The sequence below is a fragment of the Mustela nigripes genome, chromosome 10 (genome assembly GCF_022355385.1).
Source record: "Mustela nigripes isolate SB6536 chromosome 10, MUSNIG.SB6536, whole genome shotgun sequence".
NCBI classification, from domain to species: domain Eukaryota; kingdom Metazoa; phylum Chordata; class Mammalia; order Carnivora; family Mustelidae; genus Mustela; species Mustela nigripes.
The window spans coordinates 78,157-102,601 of record NC_081566.1 but is presented as its reverse complement, the minus strand read 5'-3'; the positions used below and the strand labels follow the sequence as shown (position 1 = coordinate 102,601).

At 55.1% G+C, this 24,445-nt stretch overlaps 1 protein-coding gene across 2 annotated transcripts in view; it reads right to left on the bottom strand.

Annotated features, from left to right (window-relative positions):
- Positions 1–24,445, bottom strand: part of RCSD1 (RCSD domain containing 1) — a 60,574-nt gene that overhangs the window by 14,402 nt on the left and 21,727 nt on the right. For both annotated transcript variants that reach the window (XM_059412366.1, XM_059412367.1), the window contains one exon: positions 541–642. In XM_059412366.1, coding sequence (XP_059268349.1) covers positions 541–642 — 102 coding nt within the window. The remainder of the gene's footprint in view (positions 1–540; positions 643–24,445) is intronic.

The window sequence follows — 24,445 nt, the reverse complement described above, 5'->3', positions numbered from 1 at the left end:
CCCTCCAGCTGGACTCCGCTGGGGTCTGGTGGTCCCCGGATCCTTCCTGATCCCTGGCCTCCCATCAGAATGCACATCCCTGAAAAGTTTTCTCTTCCTCTTCAATTCTCAACTCAGAATCTGCCCCCTCTCACCGTGCTCCTGACTCCCGGACGTGGGCGTGGGAGCTGAGCATGGGGCACCTCCGTATTCTGAACCCGCCCAGGCCTCGCATGGCCAGGCAGGATCTAAGTCCCCCACAGTACATGACCAAGATGGAAACGAAGCCAGGCTCCCATGTTTCCAGCTCCCTGGCCTGCGTGTCCCCCCCTTCCCCGCTCCTGGCCAGGCCCGTGGGAAGCCTCGCTTGAGTGGGGAAAGATTCTGCCCAGGCCCAGCCGCCTGGCCACACCCCTCACATTCAGAGGGACCCCTCTCGGGCTTCTCTTCCTAATTTGGTAAGTACGGAGCCTCCTCCCTCCCTTTGCTCTGGGCCTGACCCAGACTTCCCCTTCCTCCAGCCCCCTCCCAGAAGAGGGGCTCAGAAGCCCTCCGACTCACCTCCTTTGCGGCGGCTGCCTGCTCCCTGAACCGCCCAGCCAGCTGGGCCACGGAGGGGGGCGCCGAATCATCCACGGTGGCCCTGGCCTCTGCCGGTCTCTCCTGGCAAACCAAGGGGAAGCGAAAGTTAACGTGTGCTCGGCTCTCTCTTCTTTGCTTCTGGGGGCCACGCTGGGCGCTGGGCTGTGGCCTCGAGCAGGGAAGCTGTGACAACGACACATTTCAGTAGCATCTTGAACTCGGCCTGACGTCCAAGGATTTTTAAGACCCTCCACTTAACGGCATTTAGTGCATAGTGGTGACCCGCTCGGCCCTGGGTGTGGCTCCGGGGGTCTAGAGAGGAATAAAACTGGGTCCTGTCCCACAGGGGCACCCAGGGGTCTGTGAAGTAGCACAAGCTCATGTTCCTCACTCTGCAAAGACCCAGCCTGGAGAGGGTTCTGTAGAGATGGCACGGGGCTCTCCTACCCTTGGTCGGAAGAGGCCTTCAGAAATGGGGAGTGTCCAACACGTTGGAAAGAAGGGCTTTAAGTGTAGGGAACAGGGTAAGCAGATGCCCTTACTGAGCTCTGAACATGGATATAGGTCTTGGCGTCTCTCCTTAAGTGAGTGCCTTGGACGAAGAAGCATTCGGTGCCTCTTTGTTGAATTAATCAGGAAATAGTCTGACGGGCACTTGGCGAGCATAAGGGAGCCAGACCACCCGGGTTCAGGCCCTGAATTCTCCATCTCCTAGGAGCTCGGTGAGCTGGGCCAGGGGCTCCCCCTTTCTGCACCTTTCCACGGGTTACATGATTCACTGTCTGGAGTGCCGAGGCCAGCCGGGCACACCGTGAAGGGCTCTGGAAGGCTTGTCACTATGCCCAGCAGCGGGGTTCTCGCCAGAGCCCTTCCCGAGAGCGGCTCGTCCGCTCTTCCTTCTGCTCCTTTTGCCAAAGGAACCACCTGCAAGTTAGGTTTCTCCAAGTTGGCTACAGGCATGCGCAGGCTCTGCTTGCCCCCCGCGCAGGTCACTGGGACTCCCTCCAGGTGCCTCCAGGCTCCCTGACGCGACCAAGGTGCCCTGGACACTGTTGGTGTCCACGCGCCACTTCTCACCGAGACACACTTGGGGAGTCAGCGAGGGCTGTAAATGGCCACCCCACTCCGGCCGTGGGGCACGTGGTCTATGTAACCACCTGTCTGCAGTATTTTCTTAAATGCCCAGTCCTAGAGGCGTCAGGCATTGGCTTTGGGGATGACGGCAATGGCTGCAGCCGCCCTGTGACTTCCCCTCCTGCGTCTAGCCTGAAACTGGGATTTGGGCGCAGCTGGTCTGAGAAAGCCCACCTTGGTCTCTGCATGGGGCTCGTGGCCCACAGAGATAAGGCCCGTGTCCATGTACATCACACACATGCGCTCACATTCACGTACGCTTATCCACGTGCCAACACACACACGCACATGCGCTTCCTAGGCCCTCCTTTTTGTGCTAGAGGTGTGTCCAACCTTTCTTGTTTGGGTGTTCCCTCCAAAGTAAATGTCCCTGGTCATGCTAGACCCTGCGTGGGGTCAGGGGGTAAGGCAAGCCCCAAGCCCCACTAACCTCTTGTTGTGAACTTCAGCGATCAGGGCTGAGCCCTGTGAAGATGCCTTTGTTTAGAGTTGGAGAGGAGTGGCCGGAACACAGACCTTTGGGTCTGAGAACAGGCTGTCCCGGAGGAAAGATGAGCTTGTCTTTGCTCTTTCCTGCTGTAATTCAAGGTCAAGCCCAGCCTAAACACCCAATGCTGACCTCGCATGCGGATGTGGAAGGGTTCACCTCCATTCGGGAAGCCAGGGGGGAGACTGAGCCCTCCCCTAGCACGGCCCAGCTGGGCGGAGCTCCGGGGCTCCCACCTGCCCCGCCAGAGGGATCACAGGCCTTCGGGTCCTTCGGAGAGGTTTTGGCCCGGTTTCGATGACTAGAGCCCCTCTGGCAAAGACGCTGGGCCGGCTGGTCTGCGCCTCTGCCTGACTCCCCGCACACAGAACGGATCATTTCTCCGTCCGCCGCTCTTCACTGCTCGGGCCCTGCTGACCGTGCACTCTGCCTCTGCTCGAGAGGCACCAGTGGCGGGTGAGCAGGAAGGCACATTCCAGACAAAAATAGAGCTGTAAGGGACTCAGAAACTCCCCCTAACCTCCTTGTCTCCAAACAGGGCTTGGCAAGGGGCTCCGGGAAGTGCTAGGACGATGAGGCTTCGGGAAGCTTTTGGGGCTTAGAGCTGGGTTGAAGGAAAGATTATAATATATCTGAGTTTGTTTCCCTGGAGCCCAGTGAATGGCTCTCCTTTAGAACGTCTGAGGGTTCCAGAGCTTATTGAAGCCTGGAAAATCCACTCACCACCAGCCCCTCTCCAGATCCCAGGCTCTCCGCTGCGGCAGTAACACCCAGAGAGGGCAAGTCACTTAGCCAGAGTCACACAGGGGAGCCAAGAGGATGATCCCTGAGAGCCTTTCCTCCAGCGGCTGATAATCCAACAACGAATGTCAGTCAGGCAGCATGATTTGTGAAGGCGCTTGGGAAACTGCGAAATGCTCTGTAAGAAGCAAAACTTGTCGGCCACCGGGTCGCACTGGTGCGGCAGGAGAAGTGTGGCCTTGCAGATGGACAGGAGCTGGCAGCTCAGCCTCCTTGAGGCTCTGCCTGGGTCTCTGCCTCGTGGTTCTCGTAGCTAGAGCTGCTAACCTCCTCCAGTGGTTCAAAGGGGCACCACGCAGACTCCAGGTTAGCGAGGGACTTCTCCAGCTTTCTCTCCTGGTCCCGAGGCTGCTTCGGGAGGGCCACGCGCCCACCTGGACTGAGGAGGGCGTCAGGGTCCCTGCCTAGTCCAAGACTTTGCTGGGGCCCCTGCGACCTCCCTAAGGAGTTCTTTCTCTGTCTGTAATATGTCCACAAGGCATTTAACACAGAGCCCAGAGTGCAGAAAGTCCTCGTCGGAGGGGGCTTTCTGCTTCCCCCGCCCCCAGCAGCGTCAGGGCCATACCTGCTCCTAGAGTCGCCGACACCCTGACTGACCCCCTTGGGACCTGGCCAGTCACAGGCTCTCCCCGGCTGCATCCAGACCAGGTCTGAGTCACCGCTGAGATACCAGCGCATCCTTTCTTCTTGGGTCAGTCTCTAGGTCTTCAGTCTGTTTTCCAGATTCATCTCCTTCCGGACTTTAGCTGACACCTGTCTTCCCCGACTGTGCGTCTCCGCGCCAGCATCCTGGGCCCAGCTCCGGCTCACCGAGCCCTCCCACCACGGATCAGCTTGGCTCTGCCAGCCAGCTTGGAAACCGCTCCTGTGTACCTGTCTAACGTTGCTGAGGCCAGAAGAAAAATCACCTCTGGTGTTTACTTTCCTTTTCTATGGGACTTTCTTCTGAGAACTGGGGAGTCCCTGTGTCTGGACGGCATGGAACTTCCTCCAAGCCGTTGCCATGTTGTGGAAACACAACCGCGTAAGCCGCCCATGCACACAGCAGAACCTTCGTGCGTGGCCCGACTCAGGCTCTGCCTCCTTCTTGGCCCTGCCCGTTGCTCCGTTGTCTTCTTGGGTCCAAGACCCAAGTACCTGACACCATCCAGGCCCTGCATTAGGGAAACAAGGCACCCAGGGAGGCCTCTCCGTCCACAGTGAGGGGAGAAGTGAGGGGAGCACCAGCTCGGGGGCTGAGGAGCCCCTGCTCTTGCCTAAAAGGAAGGTTCTCTTGCGTGCCAGAGACAGCACAGATGACCAGAGCCTTGAAAATATGAAGCGTCTCCTTCTTTGCTCTTCTAGAATGACGACGGATCTTAACACAGTCCTTTAGGGGATTCACATTCTTCCAAAACGATCATACTTACACTCACTTCAAAAGATCCACAGACCAACTCTCCGGGATGCCACAACGGTCTTCCTTCACACCCCTCCCTTCTCCCTGACTCTTCGACTCACCCAGCGTCCAGCCATTCCCATCCTGGGATGGTGCACAGGGTGCGGGGCTGGGACCCAGGAAGGCCCACGTGACCGACCTCCGTGCTCAGGACACCTGCTGTGTGGGGAGCTCTGCCCTTACGGCACTCGGGACACTCGCTGCAACTCTCACGCCCCTCTTCCGGGAGAAGAAACTACCCCAAGTGGCTGAGTAACTTGCTATTCAAGTCAGCAAGAGCCAGCACCGGACTTCGCTAAATGCCAAAGCTCCAGCTCTTTCTAGAACAACGCGCTAAGTAACTCTAGACCTTTCGGAGAAGGGTTCTCTTACTCAGTCATTAATATATCCAGTATTATCCACTATATCCAATTATGTGCAATAGTATCACCAATAAACATCTACGGTTCTAGGCCCTGGGATATAACAGCAAATAAGAGGGAGCGCTCACCCTTAAGGGTTTGCTGTCCCAAGGGCGGACACCAACTACAAGCACAGACACAGGTAGACAAGGTGACTGGCTGAACGCTTAAGAAGAAAGGAAACGTTATCTCTGCGGGTGGGGAAGACACATATGAGGAGGCGTCATCCAAGTTCAATCCCAGCGGGGGACGAGATGGGAAGCAGACAGCCCAGACAGAAACAAAGGCTGAGGGCCAGAGTGACGAGCAGGACAGAGACACGGTGCGTCCAGGAGATGAGGGACGTATTGCGAGCGGCCGGGGCCACACCGTGGGAGGCTGTCTCCCAGAACACCACCCGGAGGGTTTCCAGGAGAGCTGGGAGCTGGGCCCCCCCAAGAGGCTGTCTGTCTGGAAGCGGAGAGCCCAGGAGGGGCTTCTGCAGGCGGCCCCGCTGAGCGCCAGTGGTGGAGGGGCCAGGCTTGCAGGGGGCAGAAGGGGTGGTCTGGGGACAGGACAGCGAGGAGAGACAGACGCCCTGGGTCTGGGGAGCACGGGAAGGCAGCAGCCGAGGGCGACTCCCGAGAGTCTGATTCGGACAGGGGGAGGCAGCGGGATTTTTCCCTGCGCTGGGGCAGGCTTGCTGGGACAGGAACCGTGAGTGAGGGTGGACGAGGGGTGAACCGTTCCTTCTTGGTCACGAGCGTCTGAAATGTTCATAGACGTCCAACTGGAGACACGGCAGAAGGGAACTGAATGCAACCACATCCAGAGCTCAGAGGACGGGTCCAGGCTGGACACGAAACTAACCCTCGTTAGACTGTATTCACAGTCACAAGACTAGATAAAATCGGAGGATACACAGCATAGGGCAAAGAAAGGGTCCCCAGACTGAACTCTGGGCCATCTCCTTATTAATGCTGGGATGGCTGTCGTTCGCAGAGGAGGGGCCCTGGCAGACATTTTCCTGCAGATGGGATGGGTCGGGGCCAGAAGAGCCCTGTGGCACAGGTGACAGAGGGTAAGAACCCTGCGATGTCACCGGACAGAGAAAACCTCGTGTCTGTCCCCCGTGCTGTTGAGGCCCTCCTTCCTTATTTCTCGAGCATCTCCAGACGCCGCAGCAGGCACGGGATGACTGTGGTGGCCCTCAGAGGGCACACGGCCCTTTCTGGAGGAGGCGGGCAAGGGAAAGACCAGCAACAAAATGAGGCCCAGGCACAGGAGCGTGTGCATGACGCCGACCAGATTTCACATAAGCCCCCAAAGTCCCAAATATCCCATATCTGCCCATCTGCGGGCTTTAAGGATCTGAAAACAGCAGGTGCTTGGCCTCTGAGAGTCTCCTCTTAGGAGGTGACGGCAGACCAGGAGTGTGGACAGGGTTGAGCAGCCCTCAGTCAGTGGGACACATGATGGACGCATTAGTGGTCTTAGAATCAGTGTAGCCCGTGGCTTTGGGGGCGCGGCAGGTCATCCAGGAGGGCTCAGCTGGGTTAGTGGCGGAGGCACGGGCTGGGTTAGGGTCCAGGCGCGTTCCCAGGTCACGGCAGGGACAACAGAGGGAGAGGGGAGGCAGAGATGTTCATCCCGAGCGCCATTCTAGTGATGGGACCTTATAAATGTAATTTGGGAGATAAGGTATCTTCACTTTCTTTATCCAACCCGTTGCCTGTCGGACAAGCATAAGGAAAACACCTTTGAGTCTGGTGGAGCTGGGGAGGCACAGGGACTGCTTGGCAGAAGTGGAAAGAACAACTCATTCGGAGTCAGATCTGGGTTCTAATCTTGGCTCTCAAACGCACTGGACATGGGTCTTGCTGACTCTGTGCTTCCTTATTCATAAACAGAATTCTTAAGATCCATCAGCCTCTGGTCCAACCCGATATGCAACAGGGGCCCTGTTTCCTAGAGTGATGCCGTCATTCTCCCGGAGACACAGGAGGCAGCTAGAATCCCCAGAGTCCCCACAGATTCAGAATGAGCCCTGTCTGTGCTGGGAGGGGTTCCCAGCTGGTGATTCTCATGCTCTATGCGACACGGTAGAGCCCAGAGCTCAGGGTGGGGCCAGATGGCCCCGGTTCAAATCCTGCCTCTGCATTTACTAGTTCTGTGGCCTTGGACCAGCTACCATTTTTGTGCCTCCATTTCTTTCTTTCTCTATCCTTTTTTTTTTTTTTTTAAAGATTTTATTTATTTATTTGAGAGTGAGTGATAGAGAGAGAGAGAGAGAATGTGCATGAGCAGGGGAGAGTCCGAGGGAGAGGGAGAAGCGACACGGGCTTGAACCCAGGACGCTGGGGTCATGACCGAAACCAAAGGCAGACATCTCACCGACTGAGCCACCCAGGTGCCCCGAGTGAGCCCTGCGCCTCAGTTTCCATCGACGATGGTCGCACTTACGGTATATGGTCATTGGAGGGACTTAATGAGCTCACGCATGTAGAATGTTTAGACAGGGCATGGCATGAAGTCGGCCTCCTGGAACTGTTAGCTGTTACTAAATAGCATCTGACGGCAGATGCTGGCTACGGGGCCTCTGGCTCCCTGGATGCACCAAGGGAAATCCAGGGTCTCATCTGCTCCTGCTCTCCCATTCCCTTTGGTGACTGAAGCCTCGGGGGGACCCCCAGCTGGCGGAGATGTGCTCCCTGTGGCTTCCCGCCCTGGGTGCTCCAGAGGGGCGATCGCGCCTCAGCCGTCTCGGCTGGCCACCGTACCAGCAAGGCCGGCTCCCAGCAGACTCTGTCAGAGCGCTCAAGCCATCCCCGAGAAACCCATGTGCTCGGTGATGAGCCATTAAAACAATAAACCAAGCACAATTTTATGCTTCGTACGGTCGGGACATTGATCGGGGATATAGACACACCCCAACCGTCCAAAGCTCTTTGTCCAATCAAAACAGCTGGATCAAAATATCACGTCCGCGGCCACTCACGGACGCACGGACAGGCGGCCGTGGCCTATCTGTGTATCGGACTGCCGCTTGGCCACGCAAAGGATGCGGTTGTAATCGCGGCACAGTGTGGGTGAACCCCAAGGCTGCTGCTCGCTTGGGGACGGGGCAGTCACAGAGGACCACGTGCTCCACGATTCCATTTCCACGAATTGTCCAGAACAAACAAGTCTGTGAAGACAGAGTAGGTCCCTCAGAGTCACAGACTGCACTGTGGCACGTTACCAGAGAGGCGCGGTTGTGCAGGGCTGGGGCACGGGAAGACGAGGACATGGGGTGAGCGAGGGCTCAGGGGTGTGGGATATCTTTTTCGGTGAGGTGATGAAATGCTCTGGAACTGACCACAGGGACAGCTGCACAACTCTGTGAATAAGGAAAAACCTTTAAATGGGCGAATCGTACTGGACGTGAATTCTCTGTCAACTGAGCTTGTTGGTTTGGGGTGGGGAGGCCAGCCGAGGGGACCGGCTCTGTCTGCATGTGCCCGACTTCCCTCTCTGCACGTTCGGCTTTCCCAGGCTCCCAGCACGCCTCGCAGCTGCAGACCCTTCTAGGGAGTGTCCTCCAACTTGTCCCTGGAGGGGCTGGTCACGCAGTCGGGTGCCTTACAGGTCTGTGAGCAGGACAGAAGGCGTCTGAGGTCAAGCAGCCAGCGGAGGGCCTGCACCAGAGGCCCTCCGCTCACGGTGGGTCCCGCCTTCCCTCAGGGAGTACTTACTGAGCGTCTGTCCTGTGCCCAACACGGACTAAGTGCCGGGATATAACGTTGATAGTTCATGGTCCTGGGGCTCCAGGAGCTGCTCGTTTTACTGAAAACAGACTAATAAAATTACCCTAATGCAGGAAGACCGTGGCTGGGATTGGGAAACGCACGTCACTGCCATGGAAGCTTCAGAGAAGGGGCACTTCGGTCGTGTGAGTGAATCAGGGAAAGCTGCATGGAGGAAGTGATGCTTACGCAGGCTTGAGGGGTAAATAAGACGGATGGAGGGAGTAGGGGTTGGGGGAGGTCATACCCGGCACGGGGGAAGGACTGGCAGGTGCCCAGTGTCCAAGTGCGGAAGACGAAGACATCTTTGGGAAGTTTAATTGGTTCCATTCGGTCTAAGTGGAAAGGGGAGGCGGAGCCAGGTTTTCGCTCAGGCTCGTTCAGGCTGTGGCACTCAGGTCTTAGCTGCGTGGGGGGCCTCGGGCAGACCTCCATGTCTCTGAGCCTCAGTTTCACTACCTGTAAACTCAGCATGATAACCCTCGTGTCCCTGTGTCGTCAAGAGGACACAGGACGAGGGTGGCCCTCAGGGCCAACACCTGCCGTGAGCGTCCTTGCCCAGGACCTCTGCAAGCAAGTGGGGCTGCTGGGACGGCGCTCGGGAATGCGGACTTCATCTCCCAGGCGTGGGGGAGCTAAGGAAACCTCGTGACGGGGAGCGATAGGATTCGCTGCGTGGGAGGAACCCTCTGGAAGCAGATGCACAATGGCGTGTGTTTCCACCCCTTCTGCCGTCCTGGGGCGACAGGCAGGATCTCCTGCTGCTCTTCGGAGGCTGCTGAGAAGGAAGGTGTTTTCCGTCATCGGCATCTTCCGCCTTTCTTCCTTTTCTTCTCCTCCTCATGATGGTTGTTGCTTGTTACCGCCCCTCGTGCAGGGCGCCTGGGAGGTGGGCTGGTCAGGACACTGGGCAGGTCCCGAGCATGATCTCGGACCTGCCCCTTTCTTGGGGGACTCTGGTCACCTCACACAGGCTCTTGAAGCCTTGGCCTCCTGCCCTGTGCAGTGGGAGTCAGGCCTGCCTTGCCTCCCTCATGGGACCGTTGTGAGGCTCTGCACACGTGACGGCAGACGCACACCGGATGAGAAGAGACAGAGACGCCACGACGGGTGCTGTCTGCACCCGAGTTTACGGGCTGCTGGGGATTTTAAGTATTTAAAGTGTGACCCATCTGCTTGGTACGCAGAATAACGGCCCCCAAAGATGTCCGCATCCCAACCTCTGGATCCTGTGAATACAGTAGGTTCCACGGCAAAGGGGAATGATCAGCTGCCCTTAAAACAGGGTGATTGTCCTGAATGAGCTGGGCAGTCCCAGTGCAGGCAGGAGGCTTCCCAGACGCGGAGGAGTGGGCTGGAAGGGCGTGAGCATCTGAGAGAGCCAGTGAGGCTGTGGGGCCTTGAAGGTGGAGGGGGCCGCAGCCGGGAGAGGCAGGCAGCTTCGGAGCTGGGAAAAGCGGGGAAGCAGGCTCTCCCCTAGAGCCTCCAGAAGGAACACAACCTGCCAACAGCTTGATTTTTGCGCAAGGAAACCCATGTCCAACTTGCGACCACCAGACCTGCAAGGTGACAGTTCACTTCACTGGCCACGGAGGACGACGGCAGGGAGCCGGCCAGGGTTTGCTGAGCACCCCCGAGCTGTGAGCTCTGCGCTGAAGACACGGCACCCCCCTTCCCTGGAACCCGCATTTGGGGGAGGGACCAGCAGTGAACAAATACCCAAGTGAACGCAGAGCATGGGTGTGTTGTTAAAGCCTTGAGTGGCTCACCGGAGACAGGGGCACTGGGCACGGCTTCTGTGTGTGGTCACAGGGCACCTCCCTGAGGAGGGCAGGAAGGGGGGAAGGGGAAGAGGTGACATTGAGCTGAGGGCCCTGTGGCTAGAAACACGGCCTGGGCACCCACGCTGGCCGGGGGCATCTGGGAAGGCTTCCAGGAGGAAGCACCAGCCTGGCCAAGCCTGAGGGATGAGCGCGACTGGTCCTTCTCCCACCGACAGAGCCTTACGCGGAAGGCTGGGGAGGCCAGGGCAGCTCCGGAAGCACAAGGGTTCCCCGAGTCTGGGCCAGGGCTTGCGGTGGGCGGCAGGAGGGGATGCAGCGGCCAGGACGGGAGGGCCTCCGAGCGGGGACCCCGTTCCCAGGGCCACGCAGAGGCATCAGAGGGTTTTAAGCAAAACCGCTGGGTTTATTTTGATGCTCCTCTGGCTGGGAACTGGATGGGCTGGGGACAGGGAGCCCGGTCTGGAGGCTGTCACCCCTGGGATCAAAGTGGGCACAGAGCGTGTGAACACCCATGGCTGCCCACAGAGATGGCCCTGAACGACGCTGCACTGGGCCAAGCCTCTTACTGCGTCTGGATCTGCCAAGGGAGCTGGAAAGCGCACTTGGGAAGAGCGAATGTGGACGGTCGGGAAGGGGGTGAGCCCCCGAGGAAGGTCGAAGGCCGCCGACATCTGGGGCAGGGGCCAGGGTGGCAGGAAGTCTGGGGACGGGGTTGGGGGCAGGGGTGGAGGGTCTGTCGGGAGTCCGCCGTCGGTGGCTTGGGGTTGTCAGATGCGGGCGGCGGTGAGGGCCTCCAGCCGTCCTGCAGCTCCTACCCTGCGTGCGGCCGCCTTTTACTCATGGGTGAGAACCCACGGTGCCTACAGCCCACCTTCTGTGGGCAAAGGAATGGCCTCAAGATGCCGAGTTTGTGGATTCTCCCGCTCGGAAGATCTAAACGAGTCCCTACCACACACCAGGGGACGCCAGGGGCTCACGGGTGAAGGATGGATGGGGCACTTGGGGCTGCTGGCCTTGTAGGAGCGTGAGGACGAGGACCTTCCAGAGGCTGAGAACAGGGCTCAGCGGTGCCCGTGAGCATTTGTCCCGCTTGGGAATCCGTGGCTGTCCTAAGTAAGGACAGGGCTCGAGCCCCAGCTTTCTGCTGACTTCGGGGGTCTGCCGGACTGCGGGGGACGCTGGCTTGAACTGGGAAGGGACAAGGGGACAGGACTGGAGACCATTCAGGAGAAATGGTTACAGCCAGGCTGGGTGACTGACCAGCTGGTGTGGGAGGAGTCGGAACCTTGTCCCGCCCGAGCTCTCTGGCTCCGGCTGCTGGGGGACAGGGGCCGTGGGCCGAGTGGGCGTGAGGGCGGGGCTGGCCCCGCGGAGGGAAGGGCACCCAGGAGGGCCCTGGAACAGCTCCGCCCCAAGTGCCTGCCAGGGACTTCTGGAGTGACCATGGCAGTGACAGTGTGCGTCCTGGGGTCGGGGACATTTGTCCTTCGGCCGCAGCAGAAAGCGGAGACATACCTTCTAAGATTAGAACAAGTCACCCAAGGACCCGGGCCTGCCTCCCAGTCAGCTGCAGCCTCTCCTGTTACAGCGGCTCCCTCCTCCCTCCGGGTTGGAAGCTGGACTCCCCCAGGGGGCCTTCCGATGCTCTGGGGCTTGGGTCGCCGCGGGCAGGGCGCGGTGCTGGACCCTCCGCTCCCTCCTGTCCTTCTACCCCATGTGGGACTCCTTCGTTCACCCGCCCTTCCTTTCCTCTTGAGCCCTGGGCTGGAACGACGAACCGGAGGACCCGGTCCTGTCCTCGTGGAGGGTCGTGAGGGAGCCGTGCATTCCACAACCGTCCTGCCTTTTACCCCCAGCTGGTTGTTCCTGGGGCAGAAGATGCTGGCGGGAAAGGAGGCCAGCCAGGTGTGTGTGGAAGGGAGCGAGGGGTGTCCAAGCGCGTTCCAGCAGGGCTGACAGGAAGGCCGAGACACCAGAAGAACAGGGGTCGGAGGAAGTGAACGGAGCGTGGAGCTCAGAGAGCTGAAGCGATGCCCACAGCTGTGCACGGCTGTCTGCCTCGGCCACAGTCTCTGAGCGCAGGCCCCTTGTATTATTCAGGTCCCCACCCCAGCCCGAGGCCCGGCCCGTCGTAAGTGCTCAGTGAATGCCAGTAAATGAGGGAATGGCGAAATGAGGGTGCGCCGGCACCCCTAGGCTGACACCGTGAAAGCTTGATAAATTTAGATCAGGACCTTGAACTGAAAATGGAAACAAAGTGTCAGCCAGGGTTGGCTGTGGGCGCCCCTCCCCCCCCGAATATTTTCATTAAGGCTCATGGCCTCATCCCAGGTCACTGGAATAGGAACCAGAGGGCAGAGAAGGAGATCTTCACGCCAGGTCTGATACTTAGCCTCTGAGCTCCCGGTCTCCGCTCGGACCTAGGCAGTCGGTCACAGCGCCAGGTTCCCATCCCTGGGTATCTGTCGTCTCCACTTTTAACCACCCAATTTATCCAAAAACATGACACACCTAAAACATTCCTAACATGTGTCTAAGATCCGAGTGATCGAATCTCTGTGTCGTCTGCTGATATTTTCAGACACATTTCATCCAGGAGTAAACTGAGGCAAACGGAGGCACGGAGCCCCTGTGGAAACAGAAGTGTCTGCCCCAGTGGATCTTAACCCCTCAGCCCTGGCCTGGGCTCCGCAGCTGCCTCCACACCTTTGCTGCCCGGGCCATTCTAGCCGACGTCCCCAGTCTCGGGTGCCTCGAAGACGTGCCAGGCGTGGACTGGGCTCTACCTGCCCTAGGAGCCAAATTAGCTGGGATGGGGCCACAAGGGGTCCTGAAGTTACTTAATGATCGCCTGTATCTCCTCTGGCCACAACCTTCAAAGAAGAGAAGAGAAAACTGCCTAGCTGAGTGTAGTGGCTTCACTTGAAAGGTCTATTGGGTTTTATTGAGCAGAAGCGTGGGCCTCCTTGGTACGAAGCAGGGAGACTGGGCAGGGCAGGGAGTCTGGCCTCGGCCCGCAGAGGCCAGTCAAGGGCCCCAGCGCTCTTTCTGCTCTGCCTTTGGCTCTGGCTGCTCCCTTCGGGTCTAGGGCTGCTTCACAGTGGGAGGGTCCCCTCCAGGTGCCACCTGAGAGCACCTCAGTGCTCTCACGAGTCCACACCTGTGTGCCGTGGCCGTGGCGGTGGTGGAGGGCGCGGCTTGGGTCCCCGTGGAGCCCGGCACTGTCGACAGTCCGACTGATCTAGCCACAGCTACTGCCACTACTCACATGTTTCTCTTTAGAAACTGGCTTTTAATTGTAATAGTAACCTTTGCCACGTATTTTCTTGACTGAAATAGAGCAGCTCATTTCTGAATGTTTATTATGCCAGGTCCTGTTAAGATCATTGCTTTCAATTCTCACGACATCCCTGGGACCTGGGTTTCGTGATCACCCCTGATTTGCTGACGAGAACAGTTGGGTCAGCATCCAGATGCAGACCTTCCACGAAAACCCATGTTCCTAACCACAGGACCATCCTGCCTCCAGCAGAAAAGCATTTGGGAACTCACATTCTGGGATGAAATATTAGCCATCAAATTTGGTAATAACAGACAACCCAGTAAAACAATGGGCAAAGGATTTGAACAGACACTTCACCAGAAAAGATACATGAGTGGCTCACAAGCACCGTGGTGATTAAGTAAACGCAAATTAGAAAAGAGGCACACCACATGCCCACGGGATGGCTAAGACGCAACCACGGACGACACCAAATGTTGGGAAGGCCACAGAGCAACTGGAGGGCCTGTACCGCTGGTGACGACGCTAGACGGGAGAGCCACTTAGAAGAGTTTTTGGCAGTTCTCATGGAGTTAAACGTGCGCCTACTGAGCAAGCCAACAATCCCGTGCTTAGGAAAGCACATGTCCACACGGAAACTCGAACGCAAACACTTAGAGCAGTTTCCTGAACGGCCCAGATCTAGAAACAACCCGAGTGCCCGTCACTGAGTCAGTAAACAGACATACTGTGTGCTGTGGCCCGTCACCCGGCGAGTGGGTAAACAGACATACTGTGCGCTGTGGCACAGAACCAGGGATTCGCACAACACGGACGGATCTCGAATGCTGTATGCTGAGGGAAAAAAGTCAGACACAAAACACACCATGTGATTCCATCTACGAAATACTTTGAGGAGGCTATAATGACCAAGGGCAGATCACGACTGCCCAGGACTGGAGGTCAGGACAGGGGACTGACCACTAAGGGCACAAGGGAACTTCGGAGGTGATGGAAATGTTCTATCTCTCGATGGTGGTCTGTGTCTTGTGCTGGTGGTTACGTGACTGTAAGCAGCTGTCAACACATTGTACACTCAGTTTTGTTGTGTGTAAATTTACCTTATGAATGTGATAGAGCAAGCAGGAATGGTGCAGAAAGCTCAGAATTTGAAAGCTGACAAGCTGAGATTTTTTACCATCACGGATGGTGGAATCGGTCAGATGTGGGTAATAACAGCCCTTGGGGGTCACGGGGATGCTAAGAGCTAATGTTCGATCAGACAGTCGGGCTCAAGTCCAACCCTCCCTCTTACCAGAAGTGAGGTCTTGGGCCAGGTCCAGTTTCCCCACTGGTAAAATACGGCTTATCTCATCGGATTATATCATATTATCTGGGCTGTAACGCCCAGAGGAGGTAATGCACACAGTGTCTGTCACACGATAAGCTTTCCCTCGTACTGCTGTCGCCTAAGGTACTGACCGCCACGCAGTAGGAGTTAGTGGGGACGCAGACTCCCCTGCGCTCCTCTCGGACATCTGAGGCAGACGGCTCATGCTGCAGAATTGCAAGGGCTGGGCAGGGAACCCACTGCTGTCCCGTTGTTTTCATTCTCCTCCTGCAGGACAAGTTGGCAGACCAGGTGGGCTGGCACCGCATCTTAGTGCAGGCATTTACAAACGGGAGTCTTTCGAATTGTGCAAAACGGGAGACAGGCTAACTCAAATGGGACTCTGGACTCCAGCCACAAACAGCCTAACTCCCAGCAGGGCCGTTCACAGGCAGGGGTCATGGGGAAGCCTTGGGGCTGTGGGGTGGGATCATGGGGCGGCACCAGCCACTGGAGGGAAGCTTGCTTCAGGCTTCTGTGGGTGGGGAAGTGTCTTGCCTTTTACCCAGGACCCTGCAGCATGAAGGGCCATAAAAGGAAAGCCCCCTGAGCAGAGTGTGAGGGTTGTGCCTGCCCCTGCGTGTCCAAGTCTGACTGGGACAGGGTCTCAAGTGGGAGCAGATGCCCTCTGGGGCTACGGTGGGTGAATGGCTTGGGCAGCTCTCCAGAGAACATGCTTGGGTCCAGATGGTGTGGGGAGTGGGAATAAGGGGTTAGGTTTCTGGGAAGACATGCTCTGTCCCTCAGAAGGGAAGATGAGTTATTTCAAGAGCTGAGCGGCCTGGAGCATGGAGACCACTGACCCCGCAGTCGGGGGAGCTGTGTGAACTCCCCGCCCTCTCTGCCCTTCTGTTTCCTCACCTGTGACACAAGGGGCTCGCGAGGGCCCCTTGAACGAGCTCGCTCTTTATTTTTTCACGTTAACACGACTGTGAAGAAAACTGGGGACACTCAGTTTATCTCATCAGGTCAGTGATTCTTTGGGCAAGCAGGGCCTCGAACAGCAACATGGCCCAGCTCAGACAGCCGAGGGGGTGCTCGGCCTCACAGAGACCGTGGGTGAGAACCCAGGAACAAAGAAGAACCCACGCGCTGGGTCCCAGGGCACGAGGCTGAGAGAAGCGTAACTGTAACGCTGCAAAGTCAGAGAGTTCGGGGTCTTCCCCGGGCTGCCGCCCAGCTGGGCGAGCCACAACCCTCGCTCTGGCTCTCTGTGCAAGCTTATGGACCGGGGAGTTTCTACCAGCGACGACAGCTCTGCTTCTCTTTCCTTCACGCCCGTCGGCACGTTATCTTACTGCTGTCTGCCATGCCAAGGGGACAGGCTCAGGGCTGTGGCCAGCTTGAGAGCGCGGTGGCTCTGGAGCAGGAAGGGTTGAGGCAGGAGCCAGGGCTCTAAGAATTAATGGGCCCACAGGAAACCCTGGGGGGATGGTGACGCAGACCCATGCATGGGCTGGAGGGGGGATCTCCGTGGCCACAGGGGGCTCCCAGGTTCTGAGCAGATGGTCCTCACAGGACCCAAGAAGGGTCCTTCCAGGGCTGAGCGTGCAAATAGACGCAAATCTACGGGTCCCAGGGCGAGAAGCAAGTACAGGGCCCAAGACACAGATAAGCCAGCCTCGTCCTGCTGCTCTCGTCTTCCCCACCGCCTGCGCACAAGAAGACTCCCCGCGGACACCAGCCGGTCTGCTCCTCACCCAGATATCTGGGCGGATGACTCACAGGATGATCTGGTTTTTCTCATTGACAACGGGCTGTGGACATCCAGGCAACACTCCAACCCATCACTCCTGTACACCCACACACACCTGCTCACTGCCTGCGGGGAGCCTGGGGTGGCCGTCGCTATGGCTTTTCCAGGATGGGTGGCATCACTCTCAGGGCCTCCCGGGCCCCTTCACACACAGAGGATGTGGGACCCCCTTGACCCCCACAGCAAGCAGGGAGGCGGTGGTGCTCAACTCCATCTCAGGGTCGTGTGGGGCTGGTGATGAGGTCAGACGGGCCCAGGCAGGCTGCCCTCCAGGCACCGGCTGGTGAGATCCAGTCTGAGGGGTCGAGGAGAGTCCCGAGGACAGTCGGGTCCCAGATCTGCTCCTCTCAGGGAGGACCCGTCTCTAGACGGCATTTCCTCTTCTGTAAAATGAGGAGGCTTGCCACATAGGGTCGTTATGAAGATTAAATAAAATGTGGGTGGGAAGTGTCTTATAGGCCAATAGTTATTTTTCTTAGTTTCCACTGATTTTACTTGATATTGCCAAGAACCGGTCCTGGCCAGGGCTGGAGAGCACTTGTAGTTGAGACATTTAATTTAAGCAGGGATTTCTCTGTAGGTTCATCACGGTAGGTGTTTTATCTTATTTTACTTTATTTTTTAAAAATATTTTATTTATTTATTTGACAGACAGATATCACAGGTAGGCAGAGAGGCAGGCAGAGAGAGAGGAGGAAGCGGGCTCCCCGCTGAGCAGAGAGCCCGATGCGGGACTCAATCCCTGGACCCTGGACCATGACCCAAGCCCAAGGCAGAGGCTTAACCCACTGAGTCACCCACAGCAGATATTTTAAAGCCAAGCAAGATTTAAGAAGATTCGATATTTCCCCCAGGAGTCATGGCTAAACCTCACTAAACCTCCTGAAACATAAAAAGCAATAAGATGGCCAACAGACACGCGAAAAGATGCTCGACATCACGCATCATCAAGGGAATGCAAATTAAAACTACAGTGAGGTATCAGCTCCCACCCGTCAGAATGGCTAAAGTAAAAAAAGCAAGACACAACAAATGCTAGCAAGGATGTGGAGAAAAAGGAAGCCTTGCCTTGTCAGTGGGCACGCAAACTGGTTCAGCCCCTGTGGAAAACAGTATGGACGTTCCTCAGGAAATTAAAAGCAGAACTACTCTGTGGTCCAGTAATTTCACTACTGGGCATTTACCCAAACAAAAAGAAAACACTAATTTGAAAAGTTACACGCACCCCTATGCTTCTTAGCAGCATTAGCTACAATAGTCAAGATACGGAAGCAGCCAAGGGTCCACCCGCTGACGAATGGATAAAGGTGTGGTGTACACACACACGACGGAATATTCCTCAGCCATAGAAAAGGATGAAGTCTTGTCATTTGCAACAATGGGAATGGATCTAGAGAGAATTATCCTAATGGAAATAAGTTGGACAGGAAGACATATACTGTACGATTTCACTCATACGTGGAATTTAAGAAACAAAACAAATGAACAAAGAAAAAAAGAGATGAACAAAAAAACCAGACTCTTAACTACGGAGAACAAACTGGTGGTCACCAGAGGGGAGGGTGCACGGACGGGTGAAAGCAGGATTAAGAGCCGCTCACTGGGACGAACACGGAGTACTGTGTCTAGTAGTGTGATGTAGGGAACGTTAGATCACTATATTGTGCACCCGAAGTGAAGAGAACACTGTATATTAACTATATTGGAAATTAAATGTTAAAAGAGTGATCAATCAACACAGTTTGTGGGGAAGGCTGGTTACAGAGAAATTCAGTCACGGTCCCTGCTCTGTTGAGTCCCGTAAGTAAGGAAGGAGGGTGCTGAGGAGACGATGGTCTCTTTGAGGGGCAGGACGGGGGCCCGAGGGGCAGACAGGCCGCACGCGCTGCTGCGTCGGAGGACCCGGGAAGGGGAATTGACAACAGGGTCAGGACGGGGTCCGGTGGGATCAGAAGGTGGTTACGGACACTGCTCTGGACACGCGTTTGATGCCTGTCCCCACCCCGCCCCTCTGTGACGTGGACGGGCGACGGAGCCTCGCTGAACGTCAGCATGAATTTCGCGTGAATTTCCAGATTCACGTGGAAAGGGGCGAGAGCAACATTCACATCACAAGCTTGTCTGAGAATCGAGCACTACTGTCCACGGGGACAGTGCTCAGCCGGAGTCTGGCGCTGAGCAAGTCCTCAGAAGAGCTACTGGTAACCATGAAGCCGTGTGAGAATTTATCTAGAGTGAGAATTTATCCCGAGGTCAGGTTAAATCTGGCAGGAGTTGAAAGAAAAACATTTGTCCTGAGTTCTTCCAGCGCCAACCCTGCAGCAAAGAGGCACGTGGGCAGCCCCCACGGTGGGTGGCTCAGACATCCTTCTGGAGACAAGGCTGGGTGTTCGGGGAGGGCTGGACGACCCGGCTTAGGCGGCAGGAAGGTCCCCCGTGACCCAGGAGGCCCTGGAGCCAGGGCATGGAGAGTTCAGGGACATTCCATATCTATCCCGGCCGAAAGAAGGACAACATACAGAAGAGAGCTGGGAAAGGGGAAGGATGACTCCGTTTCGGAGCACATGGGGGAGGGGCTGTCGGAGGCGGGGAGAAGACAGAGGCTAAGAGCCGGAGATGGAGCGATGCCAGACTGGTGTCAGCGACAGGGTCTCGGCGGAGAACAGACGTGTGGCCGAGGAGCGCCGGCGTTGCTGGATCCCCACGCCTGTCTCAGGGTTCATGACACCCTGAGCTGCGTTACAGCTGAAACACCGGGTAGAACGGCCGAGGACAGGATAAAAGAGCATTAACATGAAATAGTTCCCCTTTTTAACCAAGAGAGAAATCCCGGAAGCTATGGAAAAAGGCCACTCTAACCATAAAAAGCGTAAAAATGTTATGGCAAAAATACTATAAATGACGTCAGGAGAAAACAAGAGATTGGAAAAAGTGTTTGTAACACGCATGAAAAGGAGAGGGTGTCTGTTAGCCTAAGTGGTCCCTCAAAATGACAGGAACAATGTATCTATAAATAAGGGGTTCCCAGAAAAAGAGCAAACCCCCAAAGCCCAAGAAACATAAAAGATGCCCCAATTTACAAGTTGTCAGAGAGCTAGAAATTCAATGAACACTGAGACTTCTCTGTGCTCAGCAGACAGGCGGAGAGGGTAGGGAAGCAGGAGATAAGAGAGAGAAAGAGCCGTTGCCGTTTGAGGGGGGAAGGAGCCATCACACGTTGCTGGAGGGACCGTGTGTTGTTGTAGCCTCTTGGCAATATGATCTGACAACATTTATTAAATTAGATTACACAAACCTTGCCACGCAGCCCCGTGCTCCATAAACACAAAAGGCCAGTATATAAGCACACAGAGGCTCCTCACAGCACTGTTCACAGCGGCAGCACTCCAAAACAAAGCAAAGACCCTCAAGGAGGGAAGTGGTTTCCATTCCTATGCTGGGTTACTGTGGAACCGTTAACAAGAGTGAATCAGAGCACTCCAGACTTCCGTGAAAAATTGTCCAGCGAGAACAGAGAGACGCACGGAAGCCACAACGAACGCAGCAAGCCCTCCCTGTACTGCGAGCGCCTGTGTATCGGCCTGAGTTTGTAGACCGTCTACGCGGTCATTCCATAGTGGTAGAGTAGGAAGTGTCCTACAGAAAGGGTTACATGAGGTCTGGGGGGGCCAGGGTGTGGGGAGGGAAACTCACTTGGCGGAAGCAAATCAAAAGGAAAACACTGCCCATAAAAGCCCAGCAGGCGCGAGACGATTTCAGTTACATCAAATTGTGTATGTGCGGTTTTAAAAAATATTTTATTTATTTATCTGACAAAGAGAGGGTACAGCAGGGGGAACAACAGGCAGAGGCAGGAGGAGACGCCCCACTGAGCAGAGAACCTGGCATGGGACGAGATCCCAGGACCCTGCGATTGTGACCTGAGCCGGAGGCAGAGGCTGAATCCACTGAGCCACCCGGGCGCCCGTGTATGTGTATTTGTTTTTTTTTTTTTTTTTTTAAAGATTTTATTTATTTATTTGACAGACGGAGAACACAAGTAGACAGAGGCAGTCAGATAGAGAGAGAGGGAAGCAGGCCCCCTGCCGAGCAGAGAGCCCGATGCGGGACTCGATCCCAGGACCCCGAGATCATGACCTGAGCCGAAGGCAGCGGCTTAACCCACTGAGCCACCCAGGCGCCCCGTGTATGTGTATTTGAATGAGCAAACTAGAACTGATTTATAGGGTTGCCTGTGATCGTTTTTTCTTTCCTTTTTTTAAAAAATGATTTTATTCATTTATTTGAGAGGGAGAGAGCCTGAGCAGGGAAAGGGCCAGAGAGAGAGGGAGGGATCTCCAGCAGGTCGATCCCAGGACCCTGACATCGTGACCTGAGCTGAAATCAAGAGCTGGACACGTAACTGACTGAGCCGCCCGGGCACCCACCTGTGACTGTTCTCAAAGGAAAGAAAGGAAGTGACCAAGGGGTATTATAAGGTAAACATAAAGAAAAGTGTTTAAAATTCTCAAACAAGAGTTTTAAACTCCACTCCCTGAGTCTTTTGGGAAGGTGTGGTTTGAGCGGGGAACAAATACCTGAAAACAACTTTGGAGAGAATTGTCAGTCTTCTCGAAACACCAAAGCCAGGGCCCGAGTGTCAGGAGACAGGACACGTGTGCCCAGAGGGGAGCAGAAAGAGGAGGTGAGGTCAGTACCTCCGTGTAGACACTGTCGGCATCACAACACTGAACTTAAGGTTGTATTACAAAGCTGCAGTAATCATCACGGTATGGTACAGGCACAAAAACAGACACAGATCAATGGAACAGAATAGAAAACCCAGAAATCAACCCACAGCTATGTGGTCAGTTCGTCTTGGACAAAGGAGGAAAGAATATCCAGTAGGAAAAGTACAGTCTCTCCAGTATCTGCTGTTGTGAAAGCTGGACAGCTCCATGTGAAAGAATGAAATCAGACCACTCTCTAACACGGCACACAAAAATAAGCTTGAAATGGATTAAAGGCCTAAATGTGAGACCTGAGATCCTGGCATTGGGCAGAGCAACTTCTTTACAGATACGTCTCCAGAAGCAAGGGAAATAAAAGCAAAAATAAATAACTGGGACTTTATCAAAATAAAAGGCTTCTGCACAGCAAAGGGAACAACCAACAAAACTAAAAGGCGACCTACAGAGTGGGAGAAGACATTTGCAAATGACATGTCCAATAAAGGGTTAATATCTAAAATATATAAAAACTGATACCAGTCAACACCCAAAACCCAAATAGTCCAATTAAAAATGAGAAGACATGAACAGATGCTTTTCCGACGGCCAGCAGACACATGAGACAGATGCTCAGCATCACTCAGTCGCCAATGAGGACTACAGTGAGTTACGACTGCACACCTTCCAGAACGGTTAAAGTAAAAACACGAGAAACAACAGGTGTTGGCGAGGATGCGGAGAAAGGGGAACCTCCTACACTGTTGGTGGGAATGTAAGCTGGTGCGGCCACTCTGGAAAACAGCATGGAGGTTCCTCAAAACGTTGAAAATAGAGCTACCCTATGACCCAGCAATCGCACTATTGGGTATTTTCCCTAAAGATACAAAAATAGTAAATAAACGGGTACATGCATCCCACCTTTCTAGCAGCCTTATTTACAAGAGCCAAATTATGGAAGCAGTCGTGTTCATAGATGCATAAAGAGGATGTGGTCTGTACACCCCGTGGAATACTACGCAGCCATCAAAAATACGACATCGTGCCATTTGCAGTGACATGGAAGTTGCCGGAGAGTGTGATACTGAGTGAAATAATTCAGAGAGAGACAAGTACCATATGATCTCACTGACATGGGGAATTTCAGAAACAAGACAAGAAGGTGGAATGAGAGACAGACAAACCAAGAAAAAGACTCGTAACTGCAGAAGACAAACTCATGGTCAGCAGAGGAGGCTGGGGGAGGGATGGGTGAGACAGGTGATGGGGATTCAGGAGGCTCTTGTGATGCCGCAGGGTGACGTGTGGAATTGCTGAGTCACTGTGTCGTCCACCTGGAGGTTATGTAACACGGTGTGTTAACTATCCTGGAATTGAAATGAAAAAAAAAAAAAAAAAAGATTGCGTCCCTAAGTTTAAATATATGCTCCTTGAAGCTGTTTTTAGGGTTAGTAAAATCTAGGCCAATTCACCCTGTTTGCAGGAGCCCCAAATACATTTTTAAATGCTGTTGCTTTGTTATTACATAATTCTCTGTACTCGAGAAAATGATCGATCCAAAGCCAAAATGTCCCCTTCCGTCTCAGTGTATACTCAGAAAAACAAAATCACAAGACAAGAGAAAGGAGAAACTGGTAATTTCCATTGGGCCCCACACGCTGACTTTCTACAGATCTTGGACGACTCGGCACAGGGACATTTCTATCCTTGGTGATACACGGCTCAGTCCCGGGGCATAGCTGTCCGTTTGGGAGAGGACAAGGACAGGACCCAACGCAGTTGGAGCGCTACTGTGCGCACGGCCCGTCAGGGAAGAAGCTCGACATGTGTGGAGACGACATTCCTGTGCGAGTACCCTGCTTGACAAGGGACCACAGAGAGGGGTGGCCTTCCCCGAGTCCCATGCCCTGCCGTGCAGCTCGGTGCCGGAATCGGCCAGGCTGCCTCTGTCACAACACAGCCACCCTCGCTTCTCTGAAGTCTGTTTGCATGCTGGATATCGACGGTGTGAATTCTGACCAGGACTGGCCACTCTGAGAACGCCACTGGCCCCCGGGGAGCTGCCACCTCCTTCAGAGTCCACGGGAGACGCTCCCAGTGGGCGAGACCTGCTCTGATCCCAGGTGCAGCTCGGTGCCCCCCCTCCCACATCACCGAGGGTGGGCTCTGCAAACCCCAGTGCCCTCAGAGGCCAGGCAGGCAGCGCACGGGTGTGGGCAGGGTGGGGCGGGGGTACCTGGGGGGGGGCAGTGGGAGAAACCCCTGCTTCGTGGGGGGAGGTCATGTCCTCCTGCAGCATGGGATCTGGGAGTTTGCAACTTCTGATTTATGGGAACAATGTTTTATCCTATTTGACCTGTTTTCCTGGATAATCCCACGAGGCATTTTTGTTTTTATTATGTGAATTTCTTTGAATTCTTTTAGGATGTCACGGATTCATTGCTCTCAATGTCAAATACTATCTCAGGGATTCTCACCTCCTCGTCGACTTCTAAGGGGGGTCAGGGTGCACTGCAGACAGGATGAAGGAGGGACCTGGTAGACTTCTGTCCCAGCCCCTCGGCAGCGACCAGACACCCCTTACCCATCCCGAGCTTCGGTCTCCTGTTCGGTACAATGGGCCAGTAAAGCCAGCTCACAGAACGGCGGTGCAGGTTCTACAAGGGACGCTGTGTCATAAAAGCGTTCCATAAATACTTGTCCCAGTCCTCGTACAAGGCAGATATGAGGCTCCACAAGTTCATGTATAAATTGAGAGAGATGCTGCTGTCTGACAGGCAGTATCTTCACTGTGTAAAAGGACTTCCCATCGCCAAAAGCTTTCTCTGGGTGTGTGAAAAACAGGATGTTTTCCCCAAAGTTTGAGTTTGTGCATAACTTTTTGGGGTAAAAATAAACAAGCACTCTGCCTTTTCAACAGCTGTTCTACAAGACGGTCCTACTTGGTTGGAGGCGGGAGAA